The 20,270-nt window shown below is 45.7% G+C and overlaps 2 protein-coding genes across 2 annotated transcripts in view; one reads left to right on the top strand and one right to left on the bottom strand.

The window, feature by feature from the left end:
* On the bottom strand, positions 1–14,836 carry CGREF1 (cell growth regulator with EF-hand domain 1). The gene is made up of 6 exons (XM_004377606.2): positions 14,764–14,836; positions 2,175–2,262; positions 1,096–1,161; positions 941–1,011; positions 693–817; positions 1–495 (listed from the first exon to the last, which is right to left on the bottom strand). Exons 2-6 carry the CDS (start codon positions 2,255–2,257, stop codon positions 1–3), a joined length of 840 nt encoding a protein of 279 aa, XP_004377663.1. The 5' UTR covers positions 2,258–2,262; positions 14,764–14,836.
* ABHD1 (abhydrolase domain containing 1) overlaps positions 14,522–20,270 on the top strand; it is a 10,169-nt gene continuing 4,420 nt past the window's right edge. Inside the window, 2 exon segments of the mRNA XM_023732398.1 lie at positions 14,522–14,695; positions 14,748–15,047. Of these exon segments, the coding sequence (XP_023588166.1) occupies positions 14,522–14,695; positions 14,748–15,047 (474 nt within the window).

The raw sequence follows: 20,270 nt of genomic DNA on the forward strand, positions 1-20,270 counted from the left end.
TTATATCTCATCATTCTCCAGCTGGATGCTATGGACCTCAAACTGCTGTGGAGTGTTCTTAGACTCCAGTGTTTCCCCTGGAAGTGCTTCTGCTTCCTCTGCAGTGCCCCTGGCCTCCGCCTGTCCCCCAACCTCCACTGTAGGACCTGGGGCTTCTCTTTCAGCCTCTGCCTGTCCCCCAAACTCCCCTTCAGGACCTGGGGCTTCTGCTGCAGGCTTTGCTGATGCCCCAGCCTCCTGTACAGGCTCCAAGGACTCTCTTCTGGCCTCTACCTGTTCCCCAGCTTCTCTGAGACTCAGAGCTTCCAGCATTTCTTGTCCTAATGGGCTTTTAGGTAATAGGGGCTGCCTTCCAGTAGCGTGTGGCCCCTGGGGAGCAGGGGCAAGGGACTCTTTGGTGGTCTCTCCTGGGAAGTTGATGAACTCTGCAGGAGTCATGAGCCCATCCCCATTCAAGTCCTGGGTCTCAAGCACCTTGTCCACCACTAGGATCACCTGTGGGAGCACAAGGCTATAGTAAGCCTGGATGTTCCCAGGAGCCCCCACCCAATGCCCTCGCATTCCTGTCATGCAGGTTCTGAGCCTTCTTTTTACAGGGGACTCACCACAAAAGCCATGATGAGAAAGACCAAGCCCCAAGGAGTTGGTCTCCTGCAGGGAGAGGCCACCTGCCCCCACCCAGCAGTGCTTACCGGGTTGGTGGGAGGAGCGTCCGCAGCTCCAGGGGTCAGAGCTGCTGTCAACATGGACAACAGCTCCAGGCCATCCAGCTGTCCACTCTGGTCATAGTCGTGGAGGGCAAAGAGGTAGAGGAGAACTGAGGAGGAGAAGCTGGGTCAGAAGAGGCGTCCATGGGCAGGTGGAGAAGGTGGGAGTCAACGGGCGGGACAGAGGTTAGTCCCCAGTTCTGGCCGCCCCGGCCCATCAGCCCAGCCCTCACCCTGCTCCCGGCTCATGTGCTCTGGCTCCTCTTCCATCCTGTCTAGTCCCTTCAGGTAGTTCTGCAGAAGTCTGTCCAAAAGTGGAAAATCAGCCCAGGAGAGACTAGTCTGCAGCCCCAGGTCCAGCCCCAGGCCCCCAGCCCAGCCTACTCACTGAAGTTGCTCCTTGCCTGGCAGGAAGGGGTTGGGCAGGGGCTGCCGCAGCACTTCAGGCTTGGGCCTGGCGGAGGAAAGGGCCAGCCTTGCAAACAGCCTCCCTGCAGGGCCCAGCACACAAGCCCTCCACCCCCAAACTCATGGCTGAGTTCTCTCCCCAGAGCCAAAGGGAATTGCTCCTCAAAATACCCAAAAACCTGGTGAGGAAGAGGCCCCTCTGATTCTCTCAGAAGTGGAACCTTACGCCCTCAAACTGTTTTTGTAGCTGCCTGACTTGGATTTTAAGTGAAAACTCAAAAATCTGCTTAGGTAGAGGCCCGATGAGGCCACATCCAGTAGACACCAGCTGGAGACCCAAGAAACCAGGACCATGGCAGTTCTGCTCGGGTGCTGGGAGCCGAGGCATAGGTCTTGGTTGAGCCTAGTGGCCCTGCCCAGTTTTCATACAAGACCCAATTTGCTCCATGACAAAAAAATTGGCTTTCTTTTTCAAGCAGAGAGCATATATGTTGGTTTTGGAGTTTTCATCTGCTCAGGGTCTAGGTGTTAGTCTTTAAGGCTCAAAAGTTTGTTCCCAGTTCTGGATAGAGCTGCCTGTTTGCCCAAATCAGCCAAACTTGCTACCCTAGAGAGTTAGCAGGAATGGTTGCAGCAGCTGCCACTGAGCCTGTCTCTGTCTCCACTTCTACCTAGCACAGCCACTGCATAGTATTAATAACTAGATAGTTGAGAAAAATAATCAAATCAAATGGACGAGGTGTGCTAGCAGGCTCCATTTCTTTGGAGTTCCCAGTGTATGAAGATAAGAGGACTGCAGCCCTTCCCCACCCAGCGCTTCTTTCCTCTGTGTCACACCTCATTGGCGCTGAGCCCCGTTTCCAAATGAGTCCAGCAAACTTGTTCTGCGTGCCAGCTTTATGAAGGGCACTCTGACAGGCATGAGGCATGAGGCTGGGGTGGGATTCAGAGATTGGGGTGTCCATCCCAGTCTCCTGCCTCCCAGAGCGCCCTACCCACCTCAGGTTTTCTGGAGACTCCCTGCACCCAGTCAACGGCCCTGCCCTCCTCATCCATTACCTTGTGGCTCCATCCTTGGGGGCAGCCTGACCCAGGGACAGCAGCAGCGGCAGCACTAACACTCTCATCATCAAAGGTAGCATCTCCCCTGGGACAGGAACCAAGAACAGAGTTAGGGGTCAGCAGGGAAAGGGGTGCCTGCCACAAGAATGGGGGATCACCGGGTTAGACAGGAACGCCTTCCTCTCTCTGCCTCCACCCTGCAGCCCCGGAGACAAGACTCCTGCTCAAGGGAGGAGTCACCCACGGACATCAGAGATCGCCCAGGTCAGCGGGCTCCACACCGTGTTTCAGTAGTGGGACTCTGCTCAAAATACACCTTACTCCATATCTGTGTGTAAGGCACGTAAAAGCACAGCCTCCCCATGCCCTCATCCCCCTGGCTCCCACCAGCCCCTGAGGTGCTCTGAGAAGTGCAGCTTAAATATGTCTGACTTGTTCAGTCCACTCATTTCACAGATGAGGAAGCCAGCTCAGAGAGCTGAAGAGAAAAGCCAGATTTGAAGACACAGGAAGTCAGAAAAAGGCTAAGATTTAAACAGAGATGCAGAGAGGGAAACGAGGTGTTAATTTGTATACCCATCGAACAACAAGTCAAAAGAAGCACAGACTCCTTGAAATAGGTCTAAACTCAGGTACAGACTGAAAACCCAAGTCAGCTTCAATCCATCAGTTTCCCCTGTTTATGAAATGCAGTTAAGAAAACAAGATCCCAATATGAAGGAGGGAAGAAACAAAAATTTCTACTTAAGCCTACATTGTGTAGGTCCATTGGCAAAAACAATCACTTGATTACATTAAAACAACAGTAAAGTATAGAGAGGATCAAGCAAAAGCACATAGGTTCCTGGATGGTGCCAGCGGTTTCGCTGCTAACCTAAAGGTTGGCGGTTCGAACCCACCCAGCAGCACTGCAGGAGAAAGGCCCGGCAATCTGCTTCCGTAAAGATTACAGCCAAGAAAACCCAATGGAGCAGTTGCACTCTGTAACACATGAGGTCACCATGAGTCCAACTCAACAGCAACAGGTTTGGTTTGGTTTTTGAGCAAAAGCACAGAACATCAACCTTTCTGATTAGTCCCAGGTGTGTGCATATATATTGTGAGTTTCTGAGGAAGCAGAAGCCCACCAAAGCCAAGGCCCAAGACTCCAAACACATTTCTAGGAAGGAAAATCATCAGATGCTTGACAGTTTAATACAGAGTCTAGGAACCCTCTGAAATTGTACCTATACACTGGCGTCACTGCGTTTTCCAGGGGAAAGGGTTCATAGCTTTCAGTAAATTCTTGAGAGTTCTGTAGCCCTAATACGATTCGGAATCACTAGAAGGGTGGGCATCGGTTTTGCTAGGAGATGAAGGATAGACCAGGTGAGCATATGGCTAATGGGAAGATAGACCAAAATTATGGGGCTAGTCTATGTGGGAACCTGGCTCTAGGCTATGCCAGCAGAGTTGCCTTGCAGAAGCAACAAAACATGGAAGTTCGCAAGAAGGTGAAACTTCAAGGGTCTTCATTTTTCCACACATACAATTGGCCCCATTGGATGTATTGAGCATCCATAGTGTGTTGGTGTCTATAATAATGTGGAGTACTTCTATTTCTGGCAATAGGCAGACTAGAAATTCTGGAGAAAGAAGCGCTCCTATTACAAATTGTGGGGCCCTGGTGGCATAGTGGTGAAAGTTTGGCTGCTAACCAAAAAGTTGGCAGTTCAAATCCACCAGCCACTTCTTGGAAACCCTATGGGGTAGTTCTACTCTGTCCTATAGGGTCACTATGAATTGGAATCGACTCGATGGCAATGGTTTTTTTTTTTTTTTTTTTTGCTATTACTAAATGTGTAAAAGTGCACGATAAGTACAATCCCCAGTGGCCAGAGGGGTTGCTGAAGCCACAGCTGCCCTAAAGGTGTTCACCAGAATTGTCTGGCTTTTGTTGTTGTGCCCAGAGAGAAGCCACAGTCTTGGGCTCATCCAAGTAGGCAGTTGAAGCTGAGAACTCCATATGATTTGATATGATGCGATGCGATGTGATGTGATGTGACGTGACATGAAGTGACATGACATGATGTGATATGATATGATGTGATATGATATGGTAGAAATGTCCCATGAAAGTAACTTACAAAGATGGGTAAAAATAAGTATTTTTTCAAATACAGAGATTTGGCAAAAAAGTAAGAAATTCTTCACATACAAACCCAAAAACTCATTGCCATCAAGTTGATTCTGACCCATAGTGACACTATAGGACCGAGTAGAACTTCCCCATAGGGTTTCCAAGGAGCAGCTGGTGGATTTGAACTGCAGACCTTTTGGTTAGTAGCTCTATCACTTAACCACTGCACCACCAGGGCTCCAAAGCATAGTGAAAATAGTATTACTGGGGAAAACATGAACTGGAAGTCAGCTTTTGCCTTAAGAGTATCTGCCAAACCAAATCCAACTGATCTTGTGCTATCAGTTTGAGAGCTATATGCAATACAGGAGACCAGAAATAAAGCCTAAAGTTACATAAGTGAGAGTCAAAGATGGCCTGCGTATCGGGCACCAGGTTGTTTATTTCTTAATAGCAAGCCGGGGCTGTTAGCTCAAAAAGCCCACCAGCACTAAACTAAAATTTTTACACATCTAGTTGCTTTAACAATAGCCCAGATAAGCAGATTTTGGGCCATTCAGAGCCTGCCTGCTTTGCATTTGCCACGAAACCGAGCCCCACACCTGCTATCCATAGAGAAGATAAACCCTGTAGTTATAAAGAGCCCAAGCTGCTGCTGCCCCTGGGAGTTCTCTGACCCAGAAACTCCCCATTTTGCTGTTGAGGGACATTGCCAAAATACATAACCACCTTCTCTGCTTCCTCTCTCCTCTGGAAGTTCCTTTGTCCTTGTCCCCTTCTAGTGTCCCCCCTTGCCTGCCCCACTTGCCTTTAGAGGGTCTCCTGCAGTGAGAAATGCCTCCACATGCAACATCTGTCAACTCATTGGCCCCAATAAATAGTTTGCTCTGCAACACTGCCATATCATGGTCATATCTTTTCCCTTGAGCAGCCCTGAAATACTTTGATTTCACTATGCATGGGCCCACTCAAAGTGGGGAAACTAATAAGAGATTCCCTACATAAAGTTGGGAAACTAATAAGATATTCCCTACATAAAGCTGGGATGCCAAACAGCTATACCATCAATATAAGAATGAGCAAAAAATAAATTTTCCATGAAGAACGGCAGCAAAGAATCTTGCCTATATTGACCTTGGTGCTGGATAAAACCAAAAACCAAACCCGTTGCTGTCGAGTTGATTCTGACTCACAGCAACCCTATAGGACAGAGTAGAACTGCCCCATAGAGTTTCCAAGGAGCACCAGGTGGATTTGAACTGCCAACCTTTTGTTAGCAGATGTAGCTCTTAGCCACTATGCTACAGGTGCTGGAAGGAAGAGAGAAAAAAATCCTTCCCTGAGAATTTGTAACAAGCCAGCTCTAAACTGTTGTTGACACCTAAATTTATGCTGCCTATATGGTTTGGACCACCACGTGTCTGTCAGTTTTTCATACAGTGGTGGATTGTGTATTGATGTGATGTTGGAAGCTTTGCCATTGGTATTTCAGATACCAACAGGGTCACCCGTGGTGGACAGGTTTCAGCGGAGCTTCCAGACCAAGACAGACTAGGAAGAAGGACCTGCTGGTTTACTTCTGAAAAAATTGTCTAATGAAAGCCTTATGAATAGCAGCAGAACATTGTCTGATATAATGCCAGAAGATGGGCCCCTCAGGTTGGAAGGCACTCAAAATATGACTGGGGAAGAGCTGCCTCCTCAAAGTAGAGTCAACTTTAATGATGTGGATGAAGTCTAGCTTTCAGGACCTTCATTTGCTGATGTGGCACAACTCAAAATGAGCAGAAACAGCTGCAAACATCCATTAATAATCAGAATGTGGAATGTACGAAGTATGAATCTAGAAAAACTGGAAGTCATCAAAAATGAAATGGAATGCATAAAGATTAATATCCTAGGCACTAGTGAGCTGCAATGGACTGGTATGGGCCATTTTGAATCAGAGGATCACATGGTCTACCATGCCTGGAATGACAACTTGAAGAGGAATGGCATTGAGTTCGTGGTCAAAAAGAACATTTCAAGATCAATCCTGAAGTACAGCGTTGTCAGTGATTGGATAATATCCATATGCATACAAGGAAGACCAGTTAATACAACTATTATTCAAATTTACGCACCAAATACTTGAATATTTTTACCAACTTCTGTAGTCTGAAACTGATCAAACATGAAATCATGATGCATTGATAATTACTGGCAACTGGAATGCGCAAGTTGGAAACAAAGAAGGATTGGTAGTTGGAAAATCTGGCCTTGGTGATAGAAACAATGCCAGAGATTGCACGATAGAATTTTGTAAGATCAACAACTGCTTCATTGCAAATACCTTTTTTCACCAACATAAATGGCGACTATACACGTGGACTGGGCCAGATGGAATACACAGGAATCAAATCGACTACATCTGTAGAAAGGGACGATGGAACAGCTCAATATCATCAGTCAGAACAAAGTCAGGGGCTGACTGTGGAACAGACCATCAATTGCTCATATGCAAGTTCAAGGTGAAGTTGAAGAAAATTAGAACAAGTTCACGAGAACCAAAGTACGACCTTGAGTATATCCCACCTGAATTTAGAGGCCATCTCAAGAATAGATTTGACACATTGAACACTAATGACCGAAGACCAGACGAGTTGTGGAGTGACATCAAGGACATCATACATGAAGAAAGCAAGTTGTTGTTGTTAGATGCCGTCAAGTCAGTTCTGACTCATAGCAACCCTGTAGGACAGAACTGCCCCATAGGGTTTCCGAGGAGCAGCTGGTGGATTTGAACTGCTAACTTTTTTGGTTAGCAGCCATAGCTCACCATAGGTCTTAACCACTGTGCCACCAGGGCACACACAAGTAAAATTTTGCCGAAGATCATTCAAAAACAGTTGCAGCAGTACATCGACCGGGAACTGCCAGAAACTCAAGCCAGATTCAGAAGAGGACCTGTAACAAGGGATATCATTGCTGATGTAAGATGGATCATGGTAGAAAGGGGAGAATGCCAGAAAGATGTTTACCTGTGTTTTATTGACTATGCAAAGGCATTCAACTATGTGGATCAAAACAAACTGTGGATAACATTGCGAAGAATGGGAATTCCAGAACACTTAACCATGCTCATGAGGAACCTGTACATAGATCAAGAGGCAGTTGTTCAAACGAAACAAGTGAATACTGTGTGGTTTAAAGTTAGGAAAGGTGTGCGTCAGGGTTGTATCCCTTCACCATACTTATTCAATCTGCATGCTGAGCAAATAATTTGAGAAGCCGAACTATATGAAGAAGAACAGGGCTTCAGGACTGGAGGAAAACTCATTAACAACCTGCAATATGCAGATTACACAACTTTGCTTGCTGAAAGTGAAGAGGACTTGAAGCAGTTACTGATGAAGATCAAAGACTACAGCCTTCAGTATGGATTACACCTCAACATAAAGAAAACAAAAATTCTCACAACTGGACCAATAAACAACATCATGATAAATAGAGAAAAGATTGAAGCTGTCAAAGATTTCATTCTACTTGGATCCACAATCAACGCCCATGGAAGTGGCCATCAAGAAATCAAACGATTTCGTGGGACATCTATGTCAATTGGCATAACAAAGTTTATTAAGAAAATGTTCTGCATCCCACTTTGGTGAGTGATGTCTGGAGTCTTAAAAGCTTGCGAGCAGTCATCTAAGGTGCATCAATTCTTCCCATCCCACTTGGAGCAAAGGAGAATGAAAAAAACCAAAGACACAAGGAAAATATTAGCCCAAGAGACTAAAGAACCGCATAAACCAGAGACTCCACCAGCCTGAGACCAGAAGAACTAGATGGTGCCTAGCTACCACCAATGTCCGCCCTGACAAGGAAAACAACAGAGAGTCCTGGATGGAGCAGGAGGAAAGTGTGGAGCAGAAGTCAAATTCATGCAAAAAGACCAGACTTAATGGTCTGTCAGAGACTGGAGGAGCCTCTGAAACTATGGCCCCCGGACACTCTGTTAACCTAGAACTGAAACTATTCCTGAAGCCCACTCTTCAGACAAAGATTAGACAGGACTATAAAACAAAAAATAATACACGTTCTCGTGTGTCAATAAGACACACGAGACCAAACAGGCAACTCCTGCCCGGAAGCAGGATGAGAAGGCAGGAAGGGACGGGAACTGGTTGAATGGACACAGGAATCCCGGGGTGGAAAGGGAGAGTGGGCTGTCACATTGTGGGGACTACAACTAATGTCACAAAACAATATGTGCATAAATTCTTGTATGAGACATTAACTTGAGCTGTAAACTTTCACCTAAAGCACAATAATATATATATATGTATTTATATATATTTAAAAAAAAAGAAAGAACTCAAACGACGCATTGCATTGGGCAAATCTGCTGCAAAAGACCTTGTTAAAGTGTTAAAAAGCAAAGATGTCATTTTAAGGACTAAGGTGCACCTGACCCAAGCCATGGTGTTTTCAATCGCCTCATATGCGTGTGAAAGCTGGACAATGAATAAGGAAGACCGAAGAAGAATTGATGCCTTTGAATTATGATTATGGTGTCGCCGCAGAATACTGAATATATTATGGACTGCCAGAAGAACAAACAAATCTGTCTTGGAAGAAGTACAGCCAAAATGCTCCTTAGAAACAAGGATGGCGAGACTTCGTCTCACATACTTTGGATTTGTTACCAGGAGGACCAGTCCCTAAAGAAGGACATCAAGCTTGGTAAAGTAGAGGGTCAGCAAAAAAGAGGAAGACCCTCAACGAGATGGATTGACACAGTGGCTGCAACAAGGGGCTCAAGCATAACGATGATTGTGGGGATGGCACAGGACTGGGCATTGTGTCGTTCTGCTGTACATAGGGTCGCTATGAGTATGAACTGAATGGACGGCACCTAACAGCAACATGTGGTTGGAAAGCCTAAAAGAGATAATACATTTTGAAGTAGTCCCTGGTTGATAGTGCCCCAAGTTGACTGACAGAGGGGAGCATACATCTTCTCTGGAGGAAAACAACTTTAATCCAGGCCTCAAAGAATTTCCATAGATATAGTTCCAAGGAACATGAACTCATAGCCAAAAAGTCATAAACAAACAAGGCGCTGTGAATAAGATCCAGCAAAACAATAGCGGGCAGAATCAGGCTTGCAAAAACTGAAGACATTAGAATATCACACATAAAGTAAGTATACCATAGTTTCTTAGTGCTCCTCTAACAGAAACACCACAACTGAGTGGCTTTAACAAACAGAAATTTATTTTCTCACAGTTTAGGAGGCTAGAAATCTGAATTCAGGGCATCAGCTCTAGGAAAAGTCTCTCTCTCTGTCAGTTCTGGGGGAAAATCCTTGTCTCAGCTTCTCTAGCCCCAACATTCCTTGGTTTCTCGGCGATCTCCACAGGCATCTGTCTTTTCCCTGTTTGTGCTTCCTTGTCTCCGTCTAACCTGCTCTTTTTATAACTCAGAGATGATTAGGTTTAGGATACACCCTATACTGATATAGCGTCATTAACATAAGAGAGAAAATCCTATTCCCAGGCAGGATTATATCCATAGACACAGGGGTTAGGATTCCTACACATTTTTGGGGGTGACACAATTCAATCCATAACAAAGTATATTTAATATGTTTTAAGAAATTATGGAGAAGCTTGAAAATATGAGAAAGAAATAAAAGCATCAAAATGACCAAGTAGATTTGAAGAACCAAAAATAACTTTTAGAAATAAAAAGAAAAGATTGATTTTAAAAAATGCAATGGGTGAGTTAAATAGATTAGACACAGTCATTGTGAGAATTAATGAACTGGAAAATAGATCTGAATAAATTATCCAGAATGCAGTCCATTGAGCTACAAAGATAAAAAATATAAAACAAAGGATAAGCAACATGGAAGATGAAGGAGATAACAGAAAATTCAGTAGAAGCAGCATTCAAGGAACAGCTGAGATTTCCAGGATGTTGCAAAACATTAGTATTTAAATCCAGGAGGCCCAACAATCCCAGACAGATTAGATAAACAGAAATTCACGCCTAGACCTATTGTTGTGAAATTATACATCAGCAAGAAAAAGAGAAGATATTAAAAGCAGCCAGAAAGAAAAGATAAATTACCTAAAAAGAAGAGTAATTATACTGACAGCTGATTTCTCAACAGCAATAGTGATGTCAAAGTACACTATTATTTGAATGTGTTGAGAGAGGAGGAAATATTGCTATTACAGAATTCTATTATCAGCAAAATTATCTTTCAAGAATGAGGTTTTAGATAGACAACAGAGAGTTTAACACCAATATTCCTTCACTAAAGGAACTTCTAAGGGATATATTTCAGACAAAAGGAAATGATTCCAGAAGGAAGGTTTGAAATGCAAAAAAATGATGCACAAAGAAATCAGTAAATAGGTGAATAAGTCTAAACAAACATAGACTATTAGACAATATCTGACAACAATATCATGTAAGATGAGGATAGCTGTTTAGGAAGAGAGTAGACATATTGATTAACTTTGTTAAATATGCATGTTAAAAATTTGAGGATAACCACTAAAAAAACAAATGGAATGTATAACTTCACATTAGTAGAGATAAAAAAAAAAAAAGAATGGAATTTTAAGAAACCAATCCAAAGGAAGACAGAAAAAGAGAAAAAAAAGGACCCAAGAAGAAGAAAACATATAGAAAGCATACAATAAGATGGTAGCAATAAATCTAAGTATATCAATAATTAGAATAAATGTAAATTGTATAAACTTATTAGTTAAGAAATAGAGATTATCAAAAGAGATAGAGCAAAATATAGTTACATGCAATTTTCAAGAGATTAATGAATAAATAGACACATAAAGATTGAAAGCAAAAGAATGGAAGATGAATATACAAGGCAATAGTAGATAAGTGAAATCTGGTATAGCTGTATTGACAACAGACAAAATAGACTTTAAAGGTGAAAAGCATTATTATAGATAAAACAGTGTTATTTAAAAATGATGAAAAGTTATTCCCCAGAAAGATATAATATTCTAAACTCGTATACACCTAATAACATAGTCTCAAAATATCTAAAGCAAAAAATGTCATAACTACAAGGAGAAAAATACAATTTGCCACTGGGTTGTAGTCCACGTCAAAAATGAAATTGCCTGTGAACTTTTAATGCCATTTAAGTAATATTCTCTTAAGTAATGCTTCCAACTGAGACACTTTTAGTACAAGTAACCCACCTCCATTGTTTAAAGAAAGTCAGGTAGAGGCACCGCCTGCTTTTCTGAGGTTGGTATGATGCGACTTGTTCACACACATTTCTAAGCATTTAGAAAAGCTTTTGTGAGCAACAGAAATAAAGCAGCTGTTGAACTAAGAAAACCAGTTGCCATTGAGTTGATTCCAACTCATGGCAACTCTACGTGTGTCAGGTAGAATTGTGCTCCATAGGGTTTTCAAAGGCTGTTTTTTTCCAAAGTAGGTCTCCAGGCCTTTCTTCTGTGGTGTCTCTGAGTGGACTCCAGCCTCCAATCTTTCAGTTAGCAGTCAAGTGTGTTAACTATTTGCACCACCCCAGGACTCCTACTAATTGAGCCTGTCAAATAAAAATGTTCCTAAACAGTTCCTATAACTATAATGGACATAAACATAATTTATCCTAATGACCACATGAAAGCCACCACAACTATTAATTAAAACTGATGTAATTTAATAAAGTTATTCAAGTCATAGTTCGGTGCAATGAATAGCTTTTACATGGCCTTTCTCGCCATGGTCTTGTAACTCCCACCCAGGTGATTGGGCAGGACTGTGCAGATATGGTAATTGTAGCCCACCAAAGGGATTGGCCAGCTTTGCCATCCTGCTGGGCTTGAGGTGAGCCATCCCAAAGGCGGAAAAGAGAAGAATCCCACCGCCACCAAGGAAGAACAGCCAGGAGCCAGCACGTCCTTTGGACCCGGGATCCTTGTGCTGAGAAGCTCCTGGAAGCAGAGATGGAGAGAAAGTGAGCGAGCTGTGACCCTGAAGATCGTGACAAAAGGTGGCAGGAGAGACCCGGCAGCAGAGACCCAACAGCAGAGACCCAGCAGCAGAAGTCTCAACAGCAGAGACTTCCAGCAGCAGTTGGCTTCCCAGCCCACAGAGCAAGAAAGCTGAGTGCCCCTGGGCAGAGGCCTAGGGCCCGGAAGAGGCATGCCTTTGAGCACGGCTGGAAAGAGGCTGTGTTGATGGAAGAACTGTATCCTTGAGTGTTCCTGAGCCTGAATTGTAACCTGTTACTGCCCTAATAAATCCCATAACTGTGAGTATGGCCTCTGAGTTCTGTGCGGCCATTGCAATGAATTATCTAACCTAGCAGAGAAGTAGAGAGTAATGTGGGAGGGGTGATTGGTGTCAGAATTGGTAAAGATGGCAGAGAGGAGGCATGTCGGACCTCCGCCTCATAGGAATCAGCCTTGGGCTGTTGATCTTGATTCTCCTTCCCCCTTGTGAAGTTAGAGGAGGTCAGACGCTGCCTCCAGTTGTTTTTACACTCTCACCTAAGTGATTGGGTGGGACTATACAAATAAGGTAATTATGGCCCACCAAGGGGATTGGATAGCTTGCTAATAATGGAAATAAGGTTCATGGCACCCATGTGGGGGTGGAACCATGCAAATAAGGTCTGTGGAACCATGAAGGGATTTGTCAGTTTTGCTACCCCAGTAGGTCAGAGGCAGGAAAGAGAAGTTCTCCCCACCACCAAAGAAGAGCCAGGAGCAGAGCATGTCTTTTGGACCCGAGATCCCTCCATTGAGAAGCTCCTGGAACCAGCAGATGAGAGAGAAAGAGCTGTAACACTGAAGATGGCAAGAAGCAGCGGCAGAGGAACAGCAGCAGTAGAACCAGGAGACCTGGCAGGAGATGGCATGGCTCCTGGAGCCAGAAAGCTGAGTGCCTTTGGGCAGGAGGCTTGCTGGCACAGTAGGAGGCTTCCGGGCACTTGGTGGAGCTAGGTTTGCCAACCTATGGAGCTAGAGCTGAGCACCTTTGGGCCGAAGCTTACTGGCAGAGTAGGGTGCCTTGGCAAATTTATCAGCAGAGCTAAAAGAGCTTTGTAACACTTGCCCGAGCAGGGCAGAGGCCGAAGGCCAGAGAGGCATGCCCGCAGGCACAGCTGAGAAGAGGCTGTCCTGATAGAAGAACTGTATCCTGAGTGTTCCTGAACTTGAACTGTAACCTGTTTACTTCCCTAATAAACCCTATTAGTCTGTGAGTTCTGCGTGGCTATTGCAATGAATTATGGAACTCAGCAGAGAGTGCTGTGGCAGGGACCGCTGGTGTCAAAATTGGTAAAGAAGGGGGCAGAGGAGGCATGTCTGACCTCCACCTCATAGCAATCAGACTTGGGCTGTTGATCTTGATTCTCCTTCCTTTTTGTGAAGTTAGAAGAGGTCAGATGCTGCCCCCACACCATTTTTACACACACACACATACACACTCACTGATCTGTTCCCAATGACCCTGACCTCGGATTTCTTCAAGTCTTTGCACCAGCCGACTGTATGATCTGGGCAGATGTCTTCACCTCTCTAAGCTCTGGGATCTTTGTTTTAAAATGAGGATACCAGTGTCTACATCATACGGGTTTGGGGAGCGTGCAATTAGATATTGTGGGCCAAGTGGCTGGCAGTGAGCAGATGCGCCTTGAGTATTTCAGAGACTCTAGGATGTTGCAGGGGCCCTTAAGGTTATGTTGTGTAACATCCCACCTGGTGCAAAATTTATTCCACAGCATCCGTGTCAAATGGCCAGCCAGCCGCTGGCTTGAATCTTTCCAGGAGAGGAGACCACTGGGCCTTTTATTTCATTTCTGGCTGAGCCTAACTGTTGGGAAGTTCTTATTTTGAACTGAATCGGCCCCCTTAATTTACCCCTTCAGTGCCCCCTGTGCCAAGAGAGGTGGCAGCAAAAGGGGTGGCACACCTGAGTGCCGTCTCTGCCTGGCCACTTCTAGCTGGGTGACAGCCTGGGCCAGCCACTGCCCCCTACCTATGGCTCCATTTCTTCACCTGTCAAATGCCCCCTGTCAGAGGGCTGGTGGTGCAACAGATGAGATACTGGGGAATTGTGAAACCCCATCATCAAACCAAGGGATGGCAGGATCTGCTTTCCAGCCCCTTCCTCCACTTGCGTTCAGGGATAAACTCTTCCCAGGTGGTAGCCAGAGGCGGAGGCCACCGCTCCAGCTGCCTCCAAGATGCAGAGGGAACTGCGCTTTAGGATCCGGACCCGGAGGCCAGGAGGCCGCTCACCCCTGGTGGCCCCCGCCCCACTGTCCCTGATTGTGATGGGCTCGGGATCCCTGGAGGAACCCACTCCTCACAGCCCTGTGCCCGCCCACTTCAATCGCACCGCACATCCCCCGATGGCGGTGATGGGTTTGGGGTCCCCGGGCCCTCAGCCCTGTGCTCGCCCGCCTGGAGCGGGGCTCGGACCCACCTGCTGCGGCGGCGCCGCGGGGCTGGGGGTCTGGCTTCTTGGTCACCCGAGGCTGCTGCGCCGCCAGCCGCGCCTCGGCTCCCGGCAGCCGGGCCCTCCCCCGGGCCGCTCCACGTGGCCGCTCCACGTCGCCCTCCCGGCTGGAGCCGCCGCCCTGGCCCGAGCAGAGTCCTCAGCGCCAGCGGCTGCTGGTAGGGCCGCCACGCCGCCCCACCCGAACCCCGGCCCTCCGGATTCCTCCCGCCAAGACGGGAGGGCTGGAGGATGGGGAGGAAGAGAAGGCGGTGTGTGTGTGTGTGTGTGTGTGTGTGTGTGTGTGTGTGTGTGTGCGCGCGCGCGCGTGCGTGCGAGCGCGCGTGTATGCGTGACAGAGACACTGACAGATGGTGAGGCTGGTGTGTATGAGAAGCAGGTTTAACTGGTTGATGCTGTGGGTGCCACTGGCTCTGCCTCTGAGACCAAGTTGTTTGTGTCAAGATGGAATGCAACTTAATGTGATTGTGACTGGTGTATGTGGCTGTGTGTAAGAGGAACTTGTGACAGAGTAGAGGGTGTTTTGAGTGACTATATATCCAATATGCCGGGTATGGGCTTGACAGGGTGTGGCTAATGTGGGTCTGATTGTGCAGGTGTGTGGCAGTACAGGCTATTAGTGGCATGTGTGTTGGGGGTGTCTGGGTGAACTCTTTCTGAGTTGTTTGCCGTGCTCAAGTGATGCTGGGCTGTGACTACTGGTTTCCAGTGAAGGTGTCACTGTGTGCCTGTAACTATGCACATCACTGAGTGGCTCCATAAAGAAAGGGTATGTGTGTGGGAGGGAGTCTGGAGAAAGTATCATTTTTTTTTTTCTTTACTTTTAAAATATTTTATTGGGTTTTAGGTGAAAGTTTACAGAGTAAATTAGTTTCCCAGTTCAACAAATTGTAAACAAAGTGTTCCATGACATTGGATGCAATCCCCACACTGTGTCAACACTTTCCTCCTTTTTTCCCTGGGTTCCCCATTTCCTTTCATCTGGTTTTCCTACCCCTTCCTGCTTTCTTATCATTACTTTTGGGCAAATGTTGTCCTTGTGGTCTCATATAGTTGTTTGTTCTATGGATCTCGTTCTTTTCAGAAGTTACTGCTTATTTTACAGACCCGTCTATTGCTTGAGCCCTGGTGGCTCAGTGGTTAAGAGCTCCGCTGCTAACCACGAGCTGCTCCTTAAGAAACCCTATGGGGCAGTTCTACTCTATCCTATAGGGTCACTATGAGTTGGAATCAACTGGATGGCAATGGGTCTATTGCTTGGCTGTAATGTAGTTTCCAGGAAAGAATCATCTTAAGGGTGATGGTGGCAGCCATTTGCCAGCACACAGAGCGTCGATGTGCATGCCTGTAGCTGCTTTGTGGTCAAAATGGAGTATCACCTATTTTTGTCACAATAGCCAGTCCCTCCACCTGGGTTTGGGACCACATGCTTGTCCATTGGCCCAGGGTTGTAGTTCTTTGAATGACCTCTTTCCAGAATTTTCAACTTTTCTCTCTCCACCAGTTCCTTCCCCTCAGCATCCACCACAGTGACAAGTTCACTCTCCTCAAAGTCATCCCTGCCCTCCTTCCTGCCGTAGACACTGCTGGCCACTGCCTCCTCAGAACATCATATCAGTTTTGGTAACATCATTCCACCCTGTCTGGTCACTTCTCAGTTTCCTTCATGTGTCAGTGTTCCTCAGGACTTTCTCTCTCCCCACTCTCCATTTGCTCACGTGTTCATCTCCTTATGTGGCTTCTATCACCATCTAAAAGCTGATGTCTACCAAACCTCTAACTTCAATCTCTAAGCCCCAGACCACTTCAGGACTTGAACTTCCTACCCGCACCCCAAACTCTACATGTCTAAGTCTGAATGCATATCTTTCCCCTCAAACCTTCCCCTCCCTCAGATTTCCCTATCTCAGAGACACTGCCATCCATCCCTACAATCTGAGCAGTCAGAAACCTGGAGTTCATCCATGATTCCTCCTTCTTCCTTCACCTCCAGCCTACTACCCAGACCTATCGATTCTGCCTCCTATCTTTTTTTTCTAAGTTTTATTTATTTCATTGTTGTTGTTGAGCATATACACAGCAAAACATACACCAATTCAACCGTTTCTACATGTACAATTTAGTGACATTGATCACATTCTTCAAGTTGTGCAACCATTCTCATCTTCCTTTGCTGAGTTGTTCCTCCCTCATTAACATGAACTCACTGCTGCCTAAGGTTTCTATCTAATTTTTCGAGTTCTTGTTGTCAGTTTGATCCCATATAGATAGTTCTTAAAAGAGCATAATGCTCAAGGCAGACATTTTTTACTAGTTAAGCTAAACTATAGATCGATTTTAAGATGACTTCAGTGGATATTTTTAGTTTAATGGTTAAAGATTATCTCAGGGCAATAGTTTCAGGGGTTTATCCATCCTCCATGGCTCCAGAAAGTCTAGAGTCCATGAGAATTTGAAATTCTCTTCTGCATTTTCCCCCTTTTGATCAGGATTCTTCTATGGAATATTTGATCAAAGTGTTCAGAAATGGTACCCAGGCACCATCCAGTTCTGGTCTCATGACAAAGGAGGCAGTTGTTCATGGAGGCAACTAGACACACATTCCATATCTTCCTCCTATTCCTGGCTCTCCTTCCTCTGTTGCTCCAGCTGAATAGAGACAAATTATTGTGCTTTGGATGGCCCCTTGCAAGTTTTTAAAACCCTAGGCACTACTCAACGAACTAGGAGGTAGAACAGAAGCACTAAACACGTTATTAGGCCAATTAACTGGGATGTTCCATGAAACCATGACCTTAAACCTCCAAACCAAGGAACCAAATCCCATGAGGTGTTTGGTTGCACATAAGCAGCCTCAGCAGCTACTTTTTTCCCCGTTGTTGTTGTAAATATATCTATCACACAACTTTTGCCAATTCAACTTTTTGCAAGTGTACAGCTTATTGACAGCAATTGCAATAATCAGCTGTGCAACCCTACCCTTAATCAGTGTGATTTTTCCATCACATTAACCTCCCTTTTCCCCCTCCCTCTCACCCCTGGTAACCACTAATAAACTTTGGTCTCTATATATTTGTCTTTTCTTGTGTTTTTATATAGGTAAGGTCATACAATATTTGTTCTTTTGTAACTGGCTTATTTCGTTCAGCATAATGTCTTCAAGCTCCATCCATACCATAGCATGTATTAAGACTTCATTTCTCCTACTGGCTGAGTAGTATTCCATTATATGTATATACCACATTTTGTTTATCCATTCATCTGCTGATGGGCATTTAGGTGGTTTCCACCTTTTGGCGATTGTGAAAGACTTGAAAGCAGAGACTCAAAAAGAGACTTGTACATGAATGTTCATTGCAGCACTAGTCATAAGTTTATTTTTTGTTGAAAATATACACAGCAGAAAATACAACTATTTCTACATGTACAGTTCAGTGACATTGATTACATTCTTCAAGTTGTGCAACCATTCTCACCCTCCTTTTCCAAACTGTTCCTCCCCCATTAACATAAACTCACTGCCCCCTAAGTTTCCTACCTAATCTTTTGAGTTGCATTCATCAATTTGATTCCATATAGATAGTTCTTAAAAGAACACAGTCCTCAAGACAAACATTCTAGACTATTGTTTGGTTTAAAAAGACTTCAGGGGTTATATTTGGTTTAAGGTTTAAAGATTATCTCAGGGAAATAGTTTTGGGGTTATCCAGTCTCAATGGCTCCAGAAAGTCTGGATTCCACTAGAAGTTGAAATTCTGTTCTGCATTTTCCCTCTGCTTCCTATCTTGAAGATCTTCACTCCTCTCTGGGGCTATCCCCCAGTCCAGGGAGCCATCTTCTGTGCCTGAAGTTCGAGTAACAGCCTCCCAAATGGCCTCTCTGTTTCCATTCTCACCCTTCTGCAATCCATTCTCCAGGTAGTCTGAATGATTCTTCTAAAACATAAATCTGGTGATGTCACCCACCCCTTTCATGGCTTTCCTGTCTTAGGGTAAACTCTAACATCCTTTATGTAGGTGCTCATGACCTGGTCTGCTCCAGCTGCATCAAATTTCTCAGTCCATTAAGAAGTTGTGCTCTCTCACCTCCAGGCCTTCGCAATGCTGTTTCCTCTTCTGGAACAATTACTCACCCTCCCATCTCCCACCACTTGCCTGGGAAACTCCTACTTATATTTTGGTTTCACCTTAAATGTACTGTCATTTGATATCCAGGTAAACTTTCCCTGAGGACCCCCTCCCCCTTGAGGTTTAGTCCCCCTCCTCAGTGCCCCCGTGGCAGCTTCCCTTATCTAGCACCACACTCTATTGCAGGGGATCAACCCTGACTACACCTTAGAATATCCTAGACAGCTTTTAAATTATATTGATACCTAGGATCCTCTCCAAGGAGCCCTGGAGGCAGAATGGTTAAGTGCTCATCTGCTAACTAAAAGATTGGAGGTTTGAACCACCCAGCCACTCTTCAGGAGAAAGACCTGGTGATCTGTTCCTTTAAAGAAATCCCATGCCTAGGAAATCCCATAGGGCCGTTCTACTCTGTCACATAGGGTCACTATGAGTCAGAATCTACTGGACGGCACCCAACAACAACAAGGTCCTCTCCACAACAACTCTATGTGGGTGGGGCCTGGGCATTGGCAGTTTTTAAAACTCCCAGGTGATTCTAATCTGTAGACAAGGTTGCTGTAATAGATTACTTATCTGTTTCTATATCCCACTGAGAACAGTATCCCTGAGGTATCCAACGTGCCTGGTAAAGGGTGAATGAGGAGTGAATATTTGTTGTAGGATGAACCTGCGGCAGGAATTTTGGGTACGAGACAGCACAGATTGACACTGTATAAGTGACTGTATGTGCGTGAACTTGTGTGGAATGGCACCCACTGAGTAGCTGAAATCTGTGTATGTGACAGTGTGGGGTGTCGTAGTGGGAATGGTCGTGTCCAGTGTGTGAGGATCACTGTGAGTGGCTGAACACTGTGTGAGACTGCAGGGTGAACCCATGCCAGTGGCTGTGTCCTGGATGCGAGGGTAACTGTGAATGGTTGTACTGTGTGACAGTGCAGAATAACACCACAAGGAGCGGCTGTGTCTTGTGTGTGACTGACTGTGAGTGGCTGAGAGACTCTAACCAGGTTGTCTGCCGTCGCCGGGGAAGCGTTTGAGGAAGTAGGAGCAGGAGGTGCCCCTCACCATGATGGCGGCTGCAGGGGCACCAGCTTGTCCTTGAAAGGGGCTACACCGCTAATAACCGGGAAGGGAAAGCAGGGAGGCGCAGACTCGGGGCCTTCACCGAGAGGTCACTCTGCTTAGCAGAGCACTGGGCGATCCTCGCCCGCCCAGCGAAGCGCTAGCACCGCCCCTCGTCTCTCAGGCCGACTGGCGCACAGGCGGTCTGGGGAGGGGGGGGCGTGGCTCCTCGAACCACTGGGCAGTGGAGGCGGGACGTGCACAGGCCGTCCAATGGAGTGT

Source organism: Trichechus manatus, unplaced genomic scaffold (genome assembly GCF_000243295.1).
Source record: "Trichechus manatus latirostris isolate Lorelei unplaced genomic scaffold, TriManLat1.0 scaffold00052, whole genome shotgun sequence".
NCBI lineage: Eukaryota > Metazoa > Chordata > Mammalia > Sirenia > Trichechidae > Trichechus > Trichechus manatus.